Below are 17,054 nucleotides of genomic sequence, written 5' to 3'. Positions count from 1 at the left end.
GAGCCCCTGACAGATCAAATGACTCTTAGTACTCTGTCTTCCATGCTTCTACTAGTGTGGTCCATTAAGTAGTGGTTAAAGCATTCCACTACTTCCATAGTCCAAAGTGACCACGTCCAAATTCCTCCACACAAAAGCATGGTCAGGCTATACTCCAGTACCTGGTACCAACTTCTGTCTTAGTCAGGGTTTCTACTGCTGTGAAGAGATACTTGACCATGGCAACTCTTATAAAGAAAACATTTAATTAGGGTGGCAGCTTACAATTTCTGAGGTTCAGTCCATTATCATCACTGACCATAGCTGTGCAGGCAGATATGGCGCTGGCTATATCTTGGCTTGTAGGCAACAGTAAGTCAACAGAGACACTGGATAATGTCTGAGACAGCCACGCCCACTCCCCCACCACCACTGAGGCAAGCTGATCTTCATCTTCCAGCCTGAGCTCCTTCCTTTTCCATTTCCCTCTCTGTCTCCCTCTCAAAGAGGCAGCTTCTGTCTCCCCCCCACTTCTTCCCTTCCCCTTCTGTTTCTCTCTCTCTCTCCCTCTCTCTTTCTCTGCCTCTCTGCTCTCTTCCCTTTCTCCATAACCCACTAAATAAATACCCAACCTCACTTAACATGGCGTGCCTATCCATGTCTCTGTCTCTCGCCCGCCACCAGCCGTCTTCAGAGACCTGTGGTATGGTCTCGTGGCATGCCCGTCTGTCTGTCTCTCCTTGTGGGACTGGCTGCCCTATCGAGGTCTCTCACCTAACACGCGGCTCTCTGCCTGGGACTCATGGCCTACTGCAGCCACTCCAGGAACTGCACAGTCTCTGCCTGGGACTGGCTGTTCTCAGACCTGCTGCCCACTTAGAAACCTGTACTGTTTCTGCCGCTGCAGCCATTTGAGGATCCATAGCATTTTTATTTTTACCATTATACACTGGGCCATGCTTTTACACGGCGTGAAGATGTGTCTATGTTTTGCTTCATCTGCATAAGGCACCTGATTGGTTTAATAAACTGCTGAATGGCCAATAGCTAGGCAGGAAAGGATAGGCAGGATTCCTAAAGAGAGAGAAGAACTCCGAGGAGAGGTGGAATTTCACCAGTGAGATGTGGAGCATTGAACTCACAGTACTGAAGAGAGGTAAGAGTCATGTGGTAAAATGTTGATTAATAGAAAAGGGTTATTTATATTATAAGAGCTAGTGGGTCAAGCCTAAGCTAAGGCGAAGCTTTCACAATTAATAAGATGTCACCATGTCATTATTTGGGAGTTGGTGGCCCAAAAGGAAGTCTGGCTATAGGGTGGCATCCTGAGCATAGGAACCCACCTCTACAGTGACACACTACCTCCAATAAAGCCACACCCACTCCAACAAGATCACACTTCCTAATAGTGCTATTCCCTCTGAGATTATGGGGCCAATTACCTTCAAAACACCACAGGTACAAGGCTAAAAGCAGATGTCCCCAGAGTAGACATGAAAGGGAATCCTGTTTTAGTCTTGCTAAATGTATCAAAAACTCAATAGCAGGACATGAACCTTGAGGTGAGTTCGTCATAAACAAGCACAAAATGGTTGCCTGGGCCAGATAATCGTCATGGACCTTTCTGTCTCCTTTATCCTCACAGCTGTAGGAGAACTCCAACTTCATCCTCTCGAGGTCTTGTTGGGTCAAGGAATTACTATTATTTTTATAAAGATTTATTTTTATTATTTTTATATGTGTCTACCACATTAGTGCAGGTGCTCACAGAAGCCAGGGGTGTCTGATCCTCTGGAGCTGGATTTACAGGCAGCCGTGAGCCCCTGCCCCCCAATGTGTGCTGGGAACTGAACTTGTGTCTTCTGGAAGAGCAACAAGTGCTCTTAACTTCTAGCTTCTGCTCTGATCCATATAAATTAGTTTACCATACACTAGATGGATAAGAAGAAAGCATACATGTGGTGATATTTTGTTTGTGATCTAACAAATAAAACTTGCTTGAAGATCAGAGTGCGCAACCAGCCACTAGTTAGCCAAAGAAGCCGGGCAGTGGCACACACCTTTAATCCCAGCACTTGGGGAGGCAGAGACAGAGGCAGAAGCAGGGGGATTTCTGTGAGTTCAAGGCCACCCTGGAGTACATGAAATTGATTCTGTCTAAAAGAGAAACAGAGCCAGGCAGTGGTGGCTCACACCTTTAACCCCAGTACTTGGGAGTCACACGCTTTTAATTTCCAACACTAGGACGGTGAGGACAGGAGTGATATGGCTGGGTGGAGAGAGGAGTGTAAGGTGGGAGGAGGCCTGGTCCTGACTAGAGTTCTCTCACTGGGAAGGGAACTCCTCCAGACTGCTGGCAGCAATGCTGGGCTGTACCCCCCAACACACACACACTTCAAAAATTAGCTTCTCTTATAATATAGTATTCTTGCTAATTTTCTAACTAAAAGGAATTTGAAAAGTTCAAAGAGGGACACAGAAGTCATCCAAACAGCAGCTAAGTAGTGAGAATCACTCCTGGACTAAGGCCAACAGCATTTGCTCCTCTGACACATGGTCTGACAAAGACTAGGCAACAAAACCCAAAACAAGAAAACAGCAACGGGAAACTGGGCGTGCTTTTAGGTTCTAGGAAGTGTCAGGAGCGCCCTCTAGCACCTGCGGACTAGCACAGCACCCGCTTATCGAACAGACCAGAGCTTCCGAGATCAGGAAAACACAGGCCAGGAGTCGGAGGAAGAAGTAAACATCCGGCCTGGTGGCTGCTCACTCACTCTTCCTGGGGTGTCGGGGTGTCAGCGCAGGAAGGACACTGATCCTCACTTGAGCTGCACTCAGTCTGTCTCCCTACTAATGTGAGCTCACCCATTCCAGGCAGGAATCTCTCCTAGAGTCCCCATGTCTGCACAGAAAGTCTGGTCTCAACCTTGCTTTTCTTATTGTTGTATTGTTGTTTTGGATTTGTTTTTTGTTTGTTTGTTGTTTTCTTTACACCTATTCCAGTCCTGCGTGTTTGGGTCAGCCCTTTAACTTCTTATCTTTCCCATTTTGCACAGCCTCAACCCTTGCTGATCACCTCTAAACCAGCACATTCTCGGTAGAGCAAAGCGGCAGCTAGTGTCCAGCCCTCACCCAGGAGCTTGGTCCCTCAGCTTCTGGCTGCCTCGGGAGCAGTAAAAGGACTCCACAGTGAATGCAAGCTAAGATTTTAGTTTGCTAATTCTTCTTCCATCTTCCAATTTTAGCTTTCAGATGTAGCAAAAGTTGTTGAGTAGTTTTATAATTTCTGCTCTTGGGAGATGAGCGGTTGGTAGAGTGGGGTTGGTAGAGTGGCTGCCTAGCAAGCAAACCCTCTTCTGTTCTCTCAGGTCACCTACACTCATGTGGACACACCCACATAGCATAGACAAAACCTTCGGAAAACAGAAATACAAGTCAGCCCAGGAGGGGGTGCCACACAAAGGCAAGGCTCCTCAATTCTACTGAGGTTGGTCCTTTGTGGTGATCTAAAAGAGTACCGGGAACCTGGAAGTCCAGGTCCTCAAGATGCCTGTTTGTTCAAATTTTGCATGAACCATATCCAGCTTCATTTTCTTTTTTTTTAAAATTCTACTTTCCCATTTCTTTTATTTTAAATTCTTTATTTATTTTACATACCAACCACAGTTACCCCTCCCTTCCTCTGCTTTCCCCCAGATTCATTTTCTTTCTTTCTTTCTTTTTTTTTTTTTTTTTTTTTGGTTTTTCGAGACAGGGTTTCTCTGTGGTTTTGGAGCCTGTCCTGGAACTAGCTCTTGTAGACCAGGCTGGTCTCGAACTCACAGAGATCCCAGCTTCATTTTCTTAACAATTTTTAATTTATTAATTTTTTTTAATCTAGGAAGAATAAGTGCTCCTATCTGGGCACAGGACAAACAATCAAGTGGTCTTTATTGTTGATGGATTCCGTTTGCAATGGGGCTGAGGAGATGGCTTAGGTGGTAGGGTGCCTGAGATATAAGTTTGATGGGCTGAGTTCAGATCCCCAGCACCTTTGGAAAGGTTGAGTAAACCCTGTTGGATAAGGAGATCCCTGGAGCTCATTGGTCAGTCATTCCAGCCAGTGAGTTTTGAGTTCATGAGTGACCCTTTCTCAAAAACTTGAGTGACAGAAAGACACCCAGTGCTGACCTCTGACCTTCACACAGATGTACATCTACACATATTCAACACACCACACATACATATTTAAAAATAAATAAAAATTATGTTTGCCGTAGAAAGAGACAATACCTGGATGGGTAAAATACTTGATTCTGGATTTTCTGGATTCTCTCAGCCTGTGGTAGTTGGAGCATCTCCTGAGCCCACAACACTGTGAAGTTGACTGTAACAGGATCTTCCACCTGGCAGCAGCAAAGAACTGCAGGCTAAGGGACTAAACATCTATCTTCTCATAGTCTTGAGGCAGGTAGCCCAAAGTCAGGGTCAGCAGGGCTGTTTCGTTTCTTCTGTTTTTTTAAAGATTTGTTTGTTTATTTATTATGTATAGTGTTCTGCCTGCATGAACATCTGCAGGCCAGAAGAGGGCACCAGATCTCATTACAGGTGGTGTGAGCCACCCTGTGGGTGCTGGGAATTGAACTTAGGCTCTCTGGAAGAACAACCAGTGCTCTTAACTGCAAACTATCTCTCCAGCCCTCATTTCTTTTTTAAAATTTTATTACATTTTTCCAGGTGTGGTGGGTGGTACACACCTTTAATCCCAGCACTTGGGAGGCAGAGGCAGGTGGATCTCTGTGAGTTTGAGGCCATCTGGTCTAATTAACATAGATAGTTCCAAGCCAGCCAGGACTACCTTGAGAAATTCTGTCTCAAATATAATAAATTTTTTTTATTACATTCGTTTATGTATGTGGGTGCTGACTTACTACAGTGCATGTGTGGAGGTCAGAGGGCAGCTTACAGGGGTCCTTCTATTCTCCATCCATGTAAGTCTCAGGGATCAAACTCAGGCCATCATACTGGGTGGTGAAGGCCTTTACTTACAGAGCCATCTCCCTGGACCAGGACTTCTTTTTGGCCCTCTGGCTCGCAGATGGCCGACCACCTGGCAGACTGGGAACTTAATGCCCTCATCTCTCTTTTTCTTCTTTAAATAAAAGTCATATCGGTTTAAGGCAACATCTGATGACTTCATTTTGCCTTAATTACATCTTTGAAGCTCCAAACACAGGCACATTTTGAGATATTGCGGGTTAAAAGTTCAACATGAAAACTTGGTGGGGGAGGGCAGAATTTAGTTCCCAGTATCCTGGCCCATGACTGATTGTTCAAAAAAATCAGTCCTCGGGGCTGGGCACAGATCTCCCCGAGTGGTTGCCTGGGGCGAGTGAGGTCCTGAGGGGAGCACAGAAATCAGTCTTGACTCGTAGGTCTCCTCTGCTGCACGATTACAGCCAGCCTCCTGCCTCATATCTCCGACTAAACAGACAGAGGAAGAAACCCTGCGTAAAGGCGACAACTCACCATTGACTGGCAGTCTCCCAGCAGTCAGCAGGCTTCCGGGTCACGTGACTCTGGGTCCCCACCCAGAGGGGGCGTGGCTATGATGGTGGGACCTTCCAGGGCCCAGTGAAGCGCCGAAGGCCGCGAGTCACGTGAGGTGGGGGCGGGGCCTAGGGCAGCGCCTGAGCGACGGCGGAGACCCAGGACGTCAGCGGGGCTGCGGGGCTCCCGCGGGTCCCAGCCATGGGCGGCGAGGACTACTACCTGGAGCTGAGCGAGCGGCCCGTGCAGTTCGAGAAGGCGAACCCGGTCAACTGCGTGTTCTTCGACGAGGCCAACAAGCAGGTGAGCGGCGCCCGCAGCGAGGCCCCGCGCCCGGACGCTTCCCGGCGCCGGACTTGCCGTGCGCACAAGGACTTAGCGCTGAGTACCCGGTGTTTTGTGCGGGAGCAGAGACGGGTGTGCAATTGCACGGGCGGTGCTAGAGTGCGAGCTGGCTTTCAGATGGTCAACCTTAGGGTCTGGCCTGCTTGTGCACGGTGCTCTGTTTGCTCTCTTCTTTCTTAAATTTGTCTGAGCACCTACCTAGGAATTTGCCAGGTTAGTTTGTTTAGACGAATCAAGGGTGTGGTACGGTAGACATGATCCTTGGAAGGTTGACTCTAGGTCTTTACAAAGCCCTGACCATTAACGTTGCCCCTTCTTCCTCAGGTTTTTGCTGTTCGATCGGGTGGAGCTACCGGAGTGGTCGTTAAAGGCCCAGATGATAGGAATCCCATCTCTTTTAGGTAATTTGCCCTTTTCAGAATAATATCCACGTGTAAATACTGAGGCTTTTCTGATTAAGAAAGTTGAATCATTTTCTTTGGCCTCATCTAAGCAGCCTGGGATGGAATCCTGTGTGTAGGAGAAAGCAGTAGGCACCTGCGGGTACAGTTTGACTGTCAGAGTGACTTGGGAATCAAAATTTCCCAGGACACCTACTTCCTGGTGCTTGAAGGTCCACTATTCATGCACTCATTTCTGCTGTGCCGGACCTGGGGACTTCCCCAGAGGTTAAAGCGGCAGACCCGCTGGCCTGAGTGAGGAGACTGATAACAGCGGCCCCTGTCACCTTCACGAGTGCCCCGGTTTGGGTGATCTTAATTCTTCTGATTGCAGCAGCAGAGAGAAAGTATCGCGTAGGGTCTCAGTTCAGTTGTGGAGCAGGCCTGTGACCCCAGCCTTCTGGGAAGCTAGAGAGATAGCTTGCAGGTTATTAGCCAGTCTGAGTGACATAGCAAGACTCTGTTTCAAAAAAGACATCGCTTTTACCTTGTGTCAACTGTTTGAAGTAGAGGACAGTTATTGGTCCTCATTCGGTGGCGCACACCAGCGGTGGCACACAAGTGACGACTGAATTAGCCTGCCCCTCTCCGGAACTCAGACTTAATGCAGGAGAGAAGAGATTCAGCCAGTGTTTGATGCGAGTAGCTCTGTGCTGGGCTCTGTTCAGAATGTGGGAGGACTCAAGGGATGCAGTTTTGACCTTGAGACAGGGTTGAGCAAGGCTTAAAAATATGAAGGGAGTGATTTCTGGTTGGATATTAGACCTAAATAACACCATGAGCAAAGGCATAGTGTTTTGGGGACTTTAGGTCAGGGTATCAGTAGGGAAGGGGACATGGGGAAGGTGTGCCCACTGGCAGAGACTGCCTTGACATTATGCATTCCCTATGGGGATTAGGGCTTTTCCTTGATGGTGAAAATCTGTCGGGTCAGCTGTGGTGTGGGTATCCAGCGTTTGGAAATAGCGTATTTCCCTGTCGAGAGCAGAGACAGCGATAACTCTGAGAGAGAGTGTTAGTTCGGCTGTGTATTGCCCAAAGCCACGGGGCTCTGAGGTGCAGACACAGGCTCGGGAAGTTACGGGGTGAGATACACCAGTGACACATGGAAACTGAGAGGGGACTGCCTGCCATAGGTGACATCTCGGGGTTCCCAGGAGCTCGAATTGTTGGTAGGATGCAACATTGAACTTGTGTGTGTATGTGTGTGCATCTTTTCTTAACTCCTTGTGTTTTGAGACAAGGTCTCCTTGGCATATTAGCATAAGTGACCCTCAGGGGCCTGCAGGTCTTTGTGTCCCCAGCACTGGAATTACAGTGCCACAGTATCGATTTTTTATATGGATTCACAATCTGGAGATCACACTTAGGTCTCTGTGAGTCAACGGAGCCCAAATACTTTTTTTTTTTTAAAGAAAAAACAACTTTATTGAGTTGTAATTGACTCACAGTATGTTGCACAGTTACTGTATACCGAGATATTTACACACCCCGGGAGCCATCGCTCTAATCCTGAGAATGAGTGCATCTCTAGTTCTCAGGTGATGTGTGTGTGACTCCAACCACTTGGGTGTGTCCTCTGTCCACTTCTCTAGCAAGTTGTTGATGCCAGTAGATTGTGTCCACAGCTTCAGAGTTGCAATTCTAACATTAGGCTTCCCGCAGAGTCACGTGGCTTTTTGTCACAGAAGCAAGAGCTAGGATTCAGGGTACATTTCCTCTAACATGTTCTTTCTTGTTTCAGAATGGACGACAGAGGAGAAGTGAAGTGCATTAAGTTCTCTTTAGAAAATAAGATCCTGGCTGTCCAGAGGACCTCCAAGGCAGTGGTAAGGCAGCGTACACACCAGCAAGAACAATAGACACGCTCTTGGCAGAGGCAGGGCTGCTGAGTTCTAGTGCTTTCCTCACCCCGAGGGATCCAGTGATGCGGAGCTGTTGAGAGCGTTTGCAATTGAGTGGATGAATGAGCTGAGCATCAGTCTGACTTTAAAACAGTGTGTATTCATAATATAAGACGCTGTCTAGCACGGCATTGTCACACTTGTGTACTATGTCCCATGCTCATGTTCTGCCCCCATTACCTTCTCCTGTCTCCTCTTCTGGTCCCTCTCTTTCCATGTGTCCCTTTTCTACTGTGATTTATTATTATTATTTTTAATATTTATTTATTTATTTATTTATTTATTTATTTATTATGAGTACAATATTCTGTCTGCATGTATGCCTGCAGGCCAGAAGAGGGTACCAGACCTCATTACAGATGGTTGTGAACCACCATGTGGTTGCTGGGAATTGAACTCAGGACCTTTGGAAGAGCAGGCAATGCTCTTAATCACTGAGCCATCTCTCCAGCCCTGTGATTTATTATTTTTATGTGTATGGATATTTTATCTGTCTGTGTAGCATGTGTGTGCAGTGCCTGAGGAGTTCAGAAGAGGGCATAGGATCCCCTGGATCTGGAGCTACAGGGGGTTGGTAGCTGCCATGTGGGTGCTGGGAATGGAGCAGCCAGTGAGTGCTCTTAACTGTTGAGCCACCTCTCCAACCTGTATTTATTTTAAAAAGTAATTTGAGTTGTCCTGCATATTTGTGTTGCTTGCTAACTGGTAACATGGATTATGTGAGGTATATTTTTGACTACTTGGTGAATTAATCTTATTCAAGTCACTTTGTCTGCTGGTGTTTCTCATATCTGCTGCTGGGTCGGGTAGGGATAGGTAGATAAACATAGTTGGAACGGCTTGATGGCACTTCATCTCTTAGAAATCGTCGCCATTGTCCATCGTGGGATGGGATGCGTGGTACTTCCGCCTAGCACAAAGGAGGCCTGCGTCTGCTCTCAGCACCCACTCACCAACTAACCAGTGTTATCCATTCAGTTCACTGCTGTGGTCTGGAGAAGCTTCGGGAGGAGAAGCAGGCTGTGCTTGCTGTGCTTTAGTATTGTATTTGCAGGAAGCCCGAGGAAAGTCAGTACATTTCCCTGATGTCACCCACTTGAGAAGTTTATTTCTTCTCTTTCTCCTCTCTCCCTCCCTTCTTCCTTTCCTCCGCTTCCTCTTTCCTTTGCCATCTCCTCTCTCCTCTCCCTCTCATCCTCTTTCTCTTCCCTCTCCGTTTCTCTCCAACAGGTCATCCTTTTATGACCTGGGTTAGCCTGGAACTTACTACATAGCCCAAGTTGGTATTGAGCTTAGTGCAATCCTCCAGCCTCAGCTTCTTGAGTGCTGAGATCCTAGGTATAAGCTGCCGTACCTTACTTGAGGAATGAATTTTAAAAGTCTCTTCATGAGTTCCAACTGAGCATTTGGATGGACTCTTCAGTGGACTGATGTCTTAGGGTTTCTGTAGCTGTGCAGCGACACTGTGACCACGGCAGCTCTTAAAAGAAAACACTTCACTGGGCAGCTTACAGCTGCAGAGGTTCATCCTCGTCATGGTGGGTGGCATACAGGCAGATGTGGTGCTGGAGAAGCAGCTGAGAGTTCTGTACCTTAATCTGTAGGCAGCAGAAGCAACTGTGTCCCATTGAGTGTAGCTTTAACAAAGGAGACCCCAAAGCCCACTCCACAGTGACACACTTCCTCCAGCAAGGTCACACCTACTCCAACAAAGCCACACCTCCTAATAGTGCCACTTCTGGGGGGCCATTTTCTTTCAAACCCCCACAACTGGTAACCTGGTGTTGGTGACAGTTAACCGTGATTGGTCTCTCTGTCTTTTGTCTGTGGGTGTTTGTGTAGTTTGATTGATTGATTGATTGATTGATTGATTTCGAGATAGGGTTTTGCTTTGTAGCCCTAGTTGTCCTGGAATTCACTCTGTAGACCAGACTGGCCTTAAACTCAGAGATCCGCCTGCCCCTGTCGCCCGAATGCTGGGATTAAAGGAGTGCGTTACTACTGCCCACCTGACATGAGCTATTTTCTAATCATTTTAAAAATCTGTTTGTCGGGGCTGGAGAGATGGCTCAGCGGTTAAGAGCATTGATTGCTCTTCCAGGGGACCCGGGTTCAATTCCCAGCACCCACATGGCAGCTCACAACTGTCTGAAAGGGATCTGACACCAATGCACATAAAATAAAGTTAAAAATCTGTTTGTCAGAGCTGGGCGGTGGTGGCACATACCTTTAATCCCAGCACTTGGGAAGCAGAGGTAGGCAGATCTCTGTGAGTTTGAGGCTAACCTGGTTTACAGAGGGAATTCCAAGACAGGTTCCAAAGCTATACAGAAAAACCCTGTCTTGAAAAACCAAAACAACAAAAAATCTGTTTATCCAGCATAGTGGCTCACATCTTTAAATTCCTCACATGGCTCAGAAGGCAGAGGCAGGCAGATCTCTGTGAGGAATTCCAGGACAGCCAGAAATATATAGCGAGACCTTGTATCAAAACAAACACATTTGTCCATTTTATTGCATGTTAGGCTGTTCCGTCTGAAATTTTCTCTGTTTTTTTTCCTGTCTTTCAGGACTTTTGTAATTTTATTCCCGATAACTCTCAGCTGGAATACACACAGGAGTGCAAGGTACAAGGGGGTGGGGCCTCATTGCTCACTGCAGCTTCTTTTGTGGGTTGTGTGTGGAAACCGGATGGGCTGGGTGGTGGAGGCACAAGCTGGGAATCCTGTCTGGGTTGGTGATGAGCTGCAGAGGTTGGCTGTGGGTTCAGCTATGATGTTGGACAGTTTCCCTTGTTTTGAAATTCTGGCTCGTTAGCCATAAAGTGGAGGAGTGCATGAGCGAAGAGGTTCCTCTCAGTGTTGTCTGGGGCTTCCTCACTGCGCTTGCTGCCTTCTGTGTCTCAGGCCTGGCAGCCACTGCTGCCTTCTAGTGATGTTCTCTGCAGTGTTCTTTCCTCCCACGTCCTTGCACTGTCTGTGGGTATAGATCCTGGTCTCTCGGATAGATTAGTGCAGTTCAGTAAATGAGCCCAAAGGAGCTCCTGGGGTAGCTGGGAGATTGACCAGAGCTGCCATTGGATAGGAGTTTTATTTGGCATCTTATTGTTCTTGGTAAGTGGCACTCAAGAAGGGATCATATCGATGAGAGGAGCCTCCACCACTTAGTCAGGCTCCTCCCAGCCCTTCAGGTGCTGTCAGTATGAAACAGCTCCTTGTCTGAGCCCTGCTTTGCCCATCTGCTGTTGGACCACCCAGCCCTGGTCTCAGGCAGCTGGGACCTATCTTGGCCTGTGCTCACTGCATAACTTCAGGCCCTTGTACATTGTAATGACTGGGAGAATGTCAACAGTTTGAATGGCATAAGTTGGATTTTGGGTATTATCTTTTTATAAAACTCAGGCTTTCTCCTCTGTTCAGCAGATAGAATGAATTAAGATGCATACTCTTGGGTTAGGACAAAGATCTGGAAAGCTGTGTTTAAAAGAGCATTTGAATCACAGCATGTGGTAGGGTGAAGCAGCATGCTGAGTTCCAGGTGGCCCAGCTTCATAGATCAATTCATAGATCAAGGCCAGCTTCTGTTGTCATAGTGAGATCTTTTTTTCTTTTTGGGGGGGAGGGGTTGTTACTGAGTAGCCATTCTGAGAAACTCATTAATAAGAGATAGTGGCAGCCGAGCCCTTCGGAAGAGTTGCACAGCCTTTCTTATTACAAATTAGAAACTTTAAGTCTTTAAAACACCATAATATAAATTTCATTTGTGTGTGGTATAAGCATATAATGTGTGTAGGTATTCATGCTCTCACGGGTCAGTGAGAGATGTAGAGTGTCCTGTGTCGTGAGGTATTTTGTTTGCACTCCTGAGACTGCCAGTAAAGTTTATCTTGAATCAGAGGGTGGGGCTATCTACTAATTGATCAGAATTAGCCATAGAGGTTTTGGAGGACCCAGGACATAAAGAGGGACAAAGGAAGTAATCGGGAGGGCTTTAGAGAGATCCAAGGGCCCCTTTGCTTTGAAAGATTTGTGGGTGCTTTTGGGTCAAGGAGAAAGAGGAGGTCACTGATCACTTTTCCACTGTTTCTCTGATCAGTCAGAATTTTACCCGAGGTTTTTTTTTTTTTTTTTTAAATAAATCGCTTAACCCTGCCTTGTGCTTGCGTTTTAGGCCCTTAGGACAGATCTCTTACTGAATCTGGCTGGTGGCCAGCAAGCCCAAGAGATGCACTGTTTCTGTTCCCTCCCACCCCAGTGCTAGGGTTATGGCTATTCCTGGTGATTTGTGTGAGTGCTGGGGATTTGAACCCCAGACCTCGAGTTGTGCAGCAGGTGCTCTTACCCACTGAGGCATCTCCTAGCCCCTTTTGTTAATTTTTATTTGTTTATTTTTTGGGGGACAGTGTCTCATATAGCTCAGCCTGGCTTCCCACTTGAAATGCAGCCAAGGATTTCCTTGAATTCCCGGTTCTCCTGCCTCAGCCTCCCAGATGCCGGGATTATAGGCATGTACAACCAAAGCCAGCTAAAAACATTCTTTCTGCAATTCTTCCAGACCAAGAATGCCAACATACTAGGATTCTGCTGGACCAGTTCTACAGAAATCGTCTTCATAACAGATCAAGGCATTGAATTTTACCAGGTTTGTGTGGGTTGTTTGGTTTTCTAGAGAAAGCAAGGGCAAAGGGCAGTTCAGCAGCCTGTGTTGTGCACCGGGGTTCACAAGAAGTAAAAGTTCATCGTCCCTAAAAATGACTGTCAGCAGCAGTTTGCACACGTCTTCACTCTTCTTCTCTACACATTGTTATTATTATTATCTTTTACAAAAGGGGACTGTTGGAAGGGAGGCCACTTGCTGGTTCCTGGCTTCTCAGCCCCGAAATAATTACACAGAAACTGTATTATTTAAATCACTGCTTGGCCCATTAGCTCTAGCTTCTTATTGGCTAACTCTTACATCTTAATTTAACCCATTTCTAGTAATCTGTGTATCACCACAAGGTCATGGCCTACCAGCAAGTTTCAGCATGTCTAGTGGCCCTGCAGTGGCCCTGTGGCTTCTCCTGACTCTGCCCTTCTTTCTCTCAGCATTCAACTTGGTTTTCCCCACCTACCTCTATTCCCTGCACAGGCCCAAAACAGCTTCTTTATTAACCAATGGTATTCACAGCATACAGAGGGGAATCTCACATCACTTCCCTTTTTCTGTTTAAATAAAAAGGAAGGTTTTAACTTTAACATAGTAAAATTACATATAACAAAACAGGTATCAAGCAATAATTACAGTTACAATATTTATATCTATTTTATCTTTTATTATAACTAAGGAAAACTGTAACTCTAACTATAAATTCATCAACTTCATCAAAGACTCCAGAAGGATATAATATTACCTAAGTAAACAGGAAGTGCATTGTAAGCAACTTCCAAAACTCTAGAATTGACAGAGACATCTCACTGCCTGGATAGTTACCCAAACTTGTTCTGTACTTTTGGGGCATCCATCTTTGGCCTAAAGGCCCATAGTATCCAGCAGATTTTTCCACAAAACAGGAAATTTTAAAGACAGTTCAGCCTATATTGGCAGTTTGTCAGTCACTTTCTTCTGTGTCCTGCAGAATGTTTAGCAGACTCTTTTTGTTCTTTTATGAAGCAGGAACCCCGAAGGTTTGTCTCATCTTTAGGCAAGTTCAGCAGTCATTTCTCTGTGGGTCCTGCATGTCCAGTTCATCAAGCAGTTCAGGCAAGAGCAGTTTCTTGCGCAAATGGCTAGCAAACTCCATAAGGAGCCTCTTCAATGCCCATCTTCCTCTTGAAATAATTGGTGCTGCCAGGAGCAGATGTGTCTCATTTTCATGAAAAGTCCTAAGTTATTAAAACATTTTAAATGCCATATTCTGTAGTCTTTGAAAGGTTTAAAGAATGCATATCCATCTGAAATACATCTCTGTACATCTAGAAAACCTTTTTGTCTTTTTGGGGTATTTTTGTTTTGTTTTTTTGCTTTTTCAAGATAGGATTTTGCTGTAGCTATCAAGCCTGTCCTGGAACTAGCTCTTTTAGACCAGGCTGGCCTCGAACTCACAGGGATCCGCCTGTCTCTGTCTCCCGAGTGATGGGATTAAAGGTGTGCGCCACCACCGCCTAGTTCATTTAGAAAATCTAACTAACATGACTACAAGATTGGCTATTCTAGATGACTGTCTATTAACCTATATTTCTTAATTATACATTTCATTTTTAAATGAGCTGGACAAACACAGTACCTTAATCAAGAGTGGAAATATATATATAACAAAATTGATCTTAAGTTTGTATCAATAAACCAAGATTCATACCAAAGCAAATCTCTATAGCATATCCCCCCCTTAAATGTAAACAAACATTTATAAACAATATTTGGGAGTATGGATGTAGTTCTTCTCCAAACTGCTTCCTGCTTTTTGTTGGGTGAAATAATTTTTGGGGGTGTTCACAGTGACCTTTTGGGAGGTGTTGGTCCATCAAACCACATTAGCCTGGAATGAATCCACAGGTTCTCAATCTCTGTGGAAACAAAAGAAGAACCATTTTTCCAAAGCAACAACATATCCTTAGACCCAAATTCTGAAATTAAGATACCTTTAAAATATTTATGCTGGTTTAGTTTAGCTGTAACACCCGATTTTGTGTTACACTCTTTGTACCGTATGTGAGTCGGGCAAGGGCCTGGAGATTGAAAGAACACACAAAGAGATCTGGGTCATTCGAAAGGAGATCAGCCGAATGCCGTTTATTCAAACTTGGGGAAATCCTTATGTACCTAACTGCTGCACAAGGATTTCCGCCCAGGCAGGTGGGAAATTACCATACCAACAATGGAGTCAATGCCCTACAGCTAATCACCAGGCGGGGCAGGGGGAGCACAGGAACAAACAGAATGCTTTAGTTAGCTGACCAGAAACTGTCCTCAAGATGCACCCCAGGAACAAGGGTAGACCCCGGGCCCTACAGTTTAGCAATGCCAAGAATCAAATGTTCCTCTGCAGTCAAAAAATTCAAAGAAAACACAATAATATACGTAATCCATACTCTCTGTTTTTAGTCCATCTTTATTTTTTGTTTTTATTCTACTACTTTTTTTTTTTTTTGGTTTTTCGAGACAGGGTTTCTCTGTAGCTTTGGTGCCTGTCCTGGAACTAGCTCTTGTAGAACAGGCTGGCCTTGAACTCACAGAGATCTGCCTGCCTCTGCCTCCCGAGTGCTGGGATTAAAGACGTGCGCCACCACCGCCCCGGCTATTCTATTACTTTTTAATATTTATTTTATTATATCTAAAGACTTTTCTTTTAAGATAGAAACTTACTATAAAGCTTAGGCTATTCTTGACTTTGAGATCCTTCTTCCTCAGCCTCCCAAGTATTGTAGTATAATTTTTATCTGTAAACACATTTTAGACTGGCAATCAGGTATTTAGGTCCATCACAAATACTGTACAGATTGCAGTTTTTCTTCTCCCCGAGACAGGGTTTTTCCATGTAGCCCTGGCTATCTTGCAAATTATTCTGTAGACCAGGCTGGCCTTCAGACTTTGTTTTATTTTTAACTCTCTTTATATACTCTTTTTTTTCTTTCTCGCAAGCCTATGTACATTTATCCAACACTGTGACCCCTTTAGAGGTCTGTAGCTGTCAGATATTGTGTATCTGTAATTATTTTCTGACCAGGATGGCTTCTTAAAATGCTAAGCACTTCTTAAGAACCTAAGCTACAGCATTGCTAGGGGAAATAGGGCACTGCCTGCTTGCCCCGCCAGTCCAGCACTGCAGAGCTGTTTCCTGCCTCTGAGAGCCATGTTCGTCGCCCCATTTTTAGGCACTCAGTGGGTGTATGTTGCCATTAAGCCGTTGTAGCACTCTACTCACAAAACCCATTTAAATGCTCCTAGCTGGACCTTCATACTGTCAGCATGGCCCAGGAAGCCGCAGCCATTTCAAAACAGCATGGATTTTTTTCTGCTACCACTGAATCGGGAAAACCTCTCTTAAAGGAGCCATGCCTCTGCTTGCTTCTAGCAAACAGAGCCCACCCAAGAAAATGCCACTACCAAACCATGCTTAACTGTGTTCTTTTGTGTCTATGATTCCTTTTTAAGCTTTCTCAGGTTTTATGCATATTTAGTTAGCCATGTAGGGTGCCAATTTATTGAAAGGGAGATCACTTGTTGGTTCCCAGCTGCTCAGCCCCGAAATAATCACAGAAACTATATTATTTAAACCACTGCCTGGACCGTTAACTCTAGCTTCTTATTGGCTAACTCTTACATCTTAATTTAACCCATCTTCATCAATCTGTGCATCTCCACGAGGTTGTGGTGCGCCAGCAAAGTTTTAGCACGTCTGTTTCTGGCAGCGGCTTCATGGCTTCTCTTGACTCTGTCCTTTCTCCCAGCATTCAGCTTAGTTTTTCTTGCCTACCTCTATTCTGCTCTGCTTAGGCCCAGGACAGTTCCTTTATTAACCAATGGTATTCACAGCACACAGAGGGAAATCCCATATCAGGGGACTCTTGCATATAAGTTTCTGCAGCCTAGTTTTTTCTTGCATAGCTGTATGCTTTTGCTGTTGTTCCCACATTTTGTTCTGAGAACAGTTCTGCTCTGTGGGTGATCTGCTTTTGTCTTGCATTTTCTGTTCCAGGATGTCTAGTTCAAGTTTAGTGTTTTATAGTTATAGTTAGAAAGTTCGGTGAGCTTGCTTACATCTTCATAGATAAAGCAGTGCTTGGAATTACATAGATGCGAACAGATACCATGACATTTGTCATAGAAGTTTGCACTTTCAGTAGCAGTGTGGGAATCTCTTTTGTGCTATGTTGCT

The 17,054-nt window shown here is 45.4% G+C and overlaps 1 protein-coding gene across 2 annotated transcripts in view; it reads left to right on the top strand.

The window, feature by feature from the left end:
* Positions 1-5,642: 5,642 nt before the first annotated feature.
* Rmc1 (regulator of MON1-CCZ1) overlaps positions 5,643-17,054 on the top strand; it is a 28,393-nt gene continuing 16,981 nt past the window's right edge. Inside the window, exons 1-5 of one of the 2 annotated variants that reach the window (XM_057788532.1) lie at positions 5,643-5,811; positions 6,178-6,254; positions 8,038-8,122; positions 10,768-10,824; positions 12,752-12,838. In XM_057788532.1, coding sequence (XP_057644515.1) covers positions 5,710-5,811; positions 6,178-6,254; positions 8,038-8,122; positions 10,768-10,824; positions 12,752-12,838 — 408 coding nt within the window. In that variant the 5' untranslated portion in view covers positions 5,643-5,709. The remainder of the gene's footprint in view (positions 5,812-6,177; positions 6,255-8,037; positions 8,123-10,767; positions 10,825-12,751; positions 12,839-17,054) is intronic. The other variant, XM_057788533.1, reaches the window with a different exon arrangement.

Source organism: Chionomys nivalis, chromosome 14 (genome assembly GCF_950005125.1).
Source record: "Chionomys nivalis chromosome 14, mChiNiv1.1, whole genome shotgun sequence".
Classification (NCBI taxonomy): Eukaryota; Metazoa; Chordata; class Mammalia; order Rodentia; family Cricetidae; genus Chionomys; species Chionomys nivalis.
This window is presented reverse-complemented; position numbering and strand designations above follow the sequence as displayed.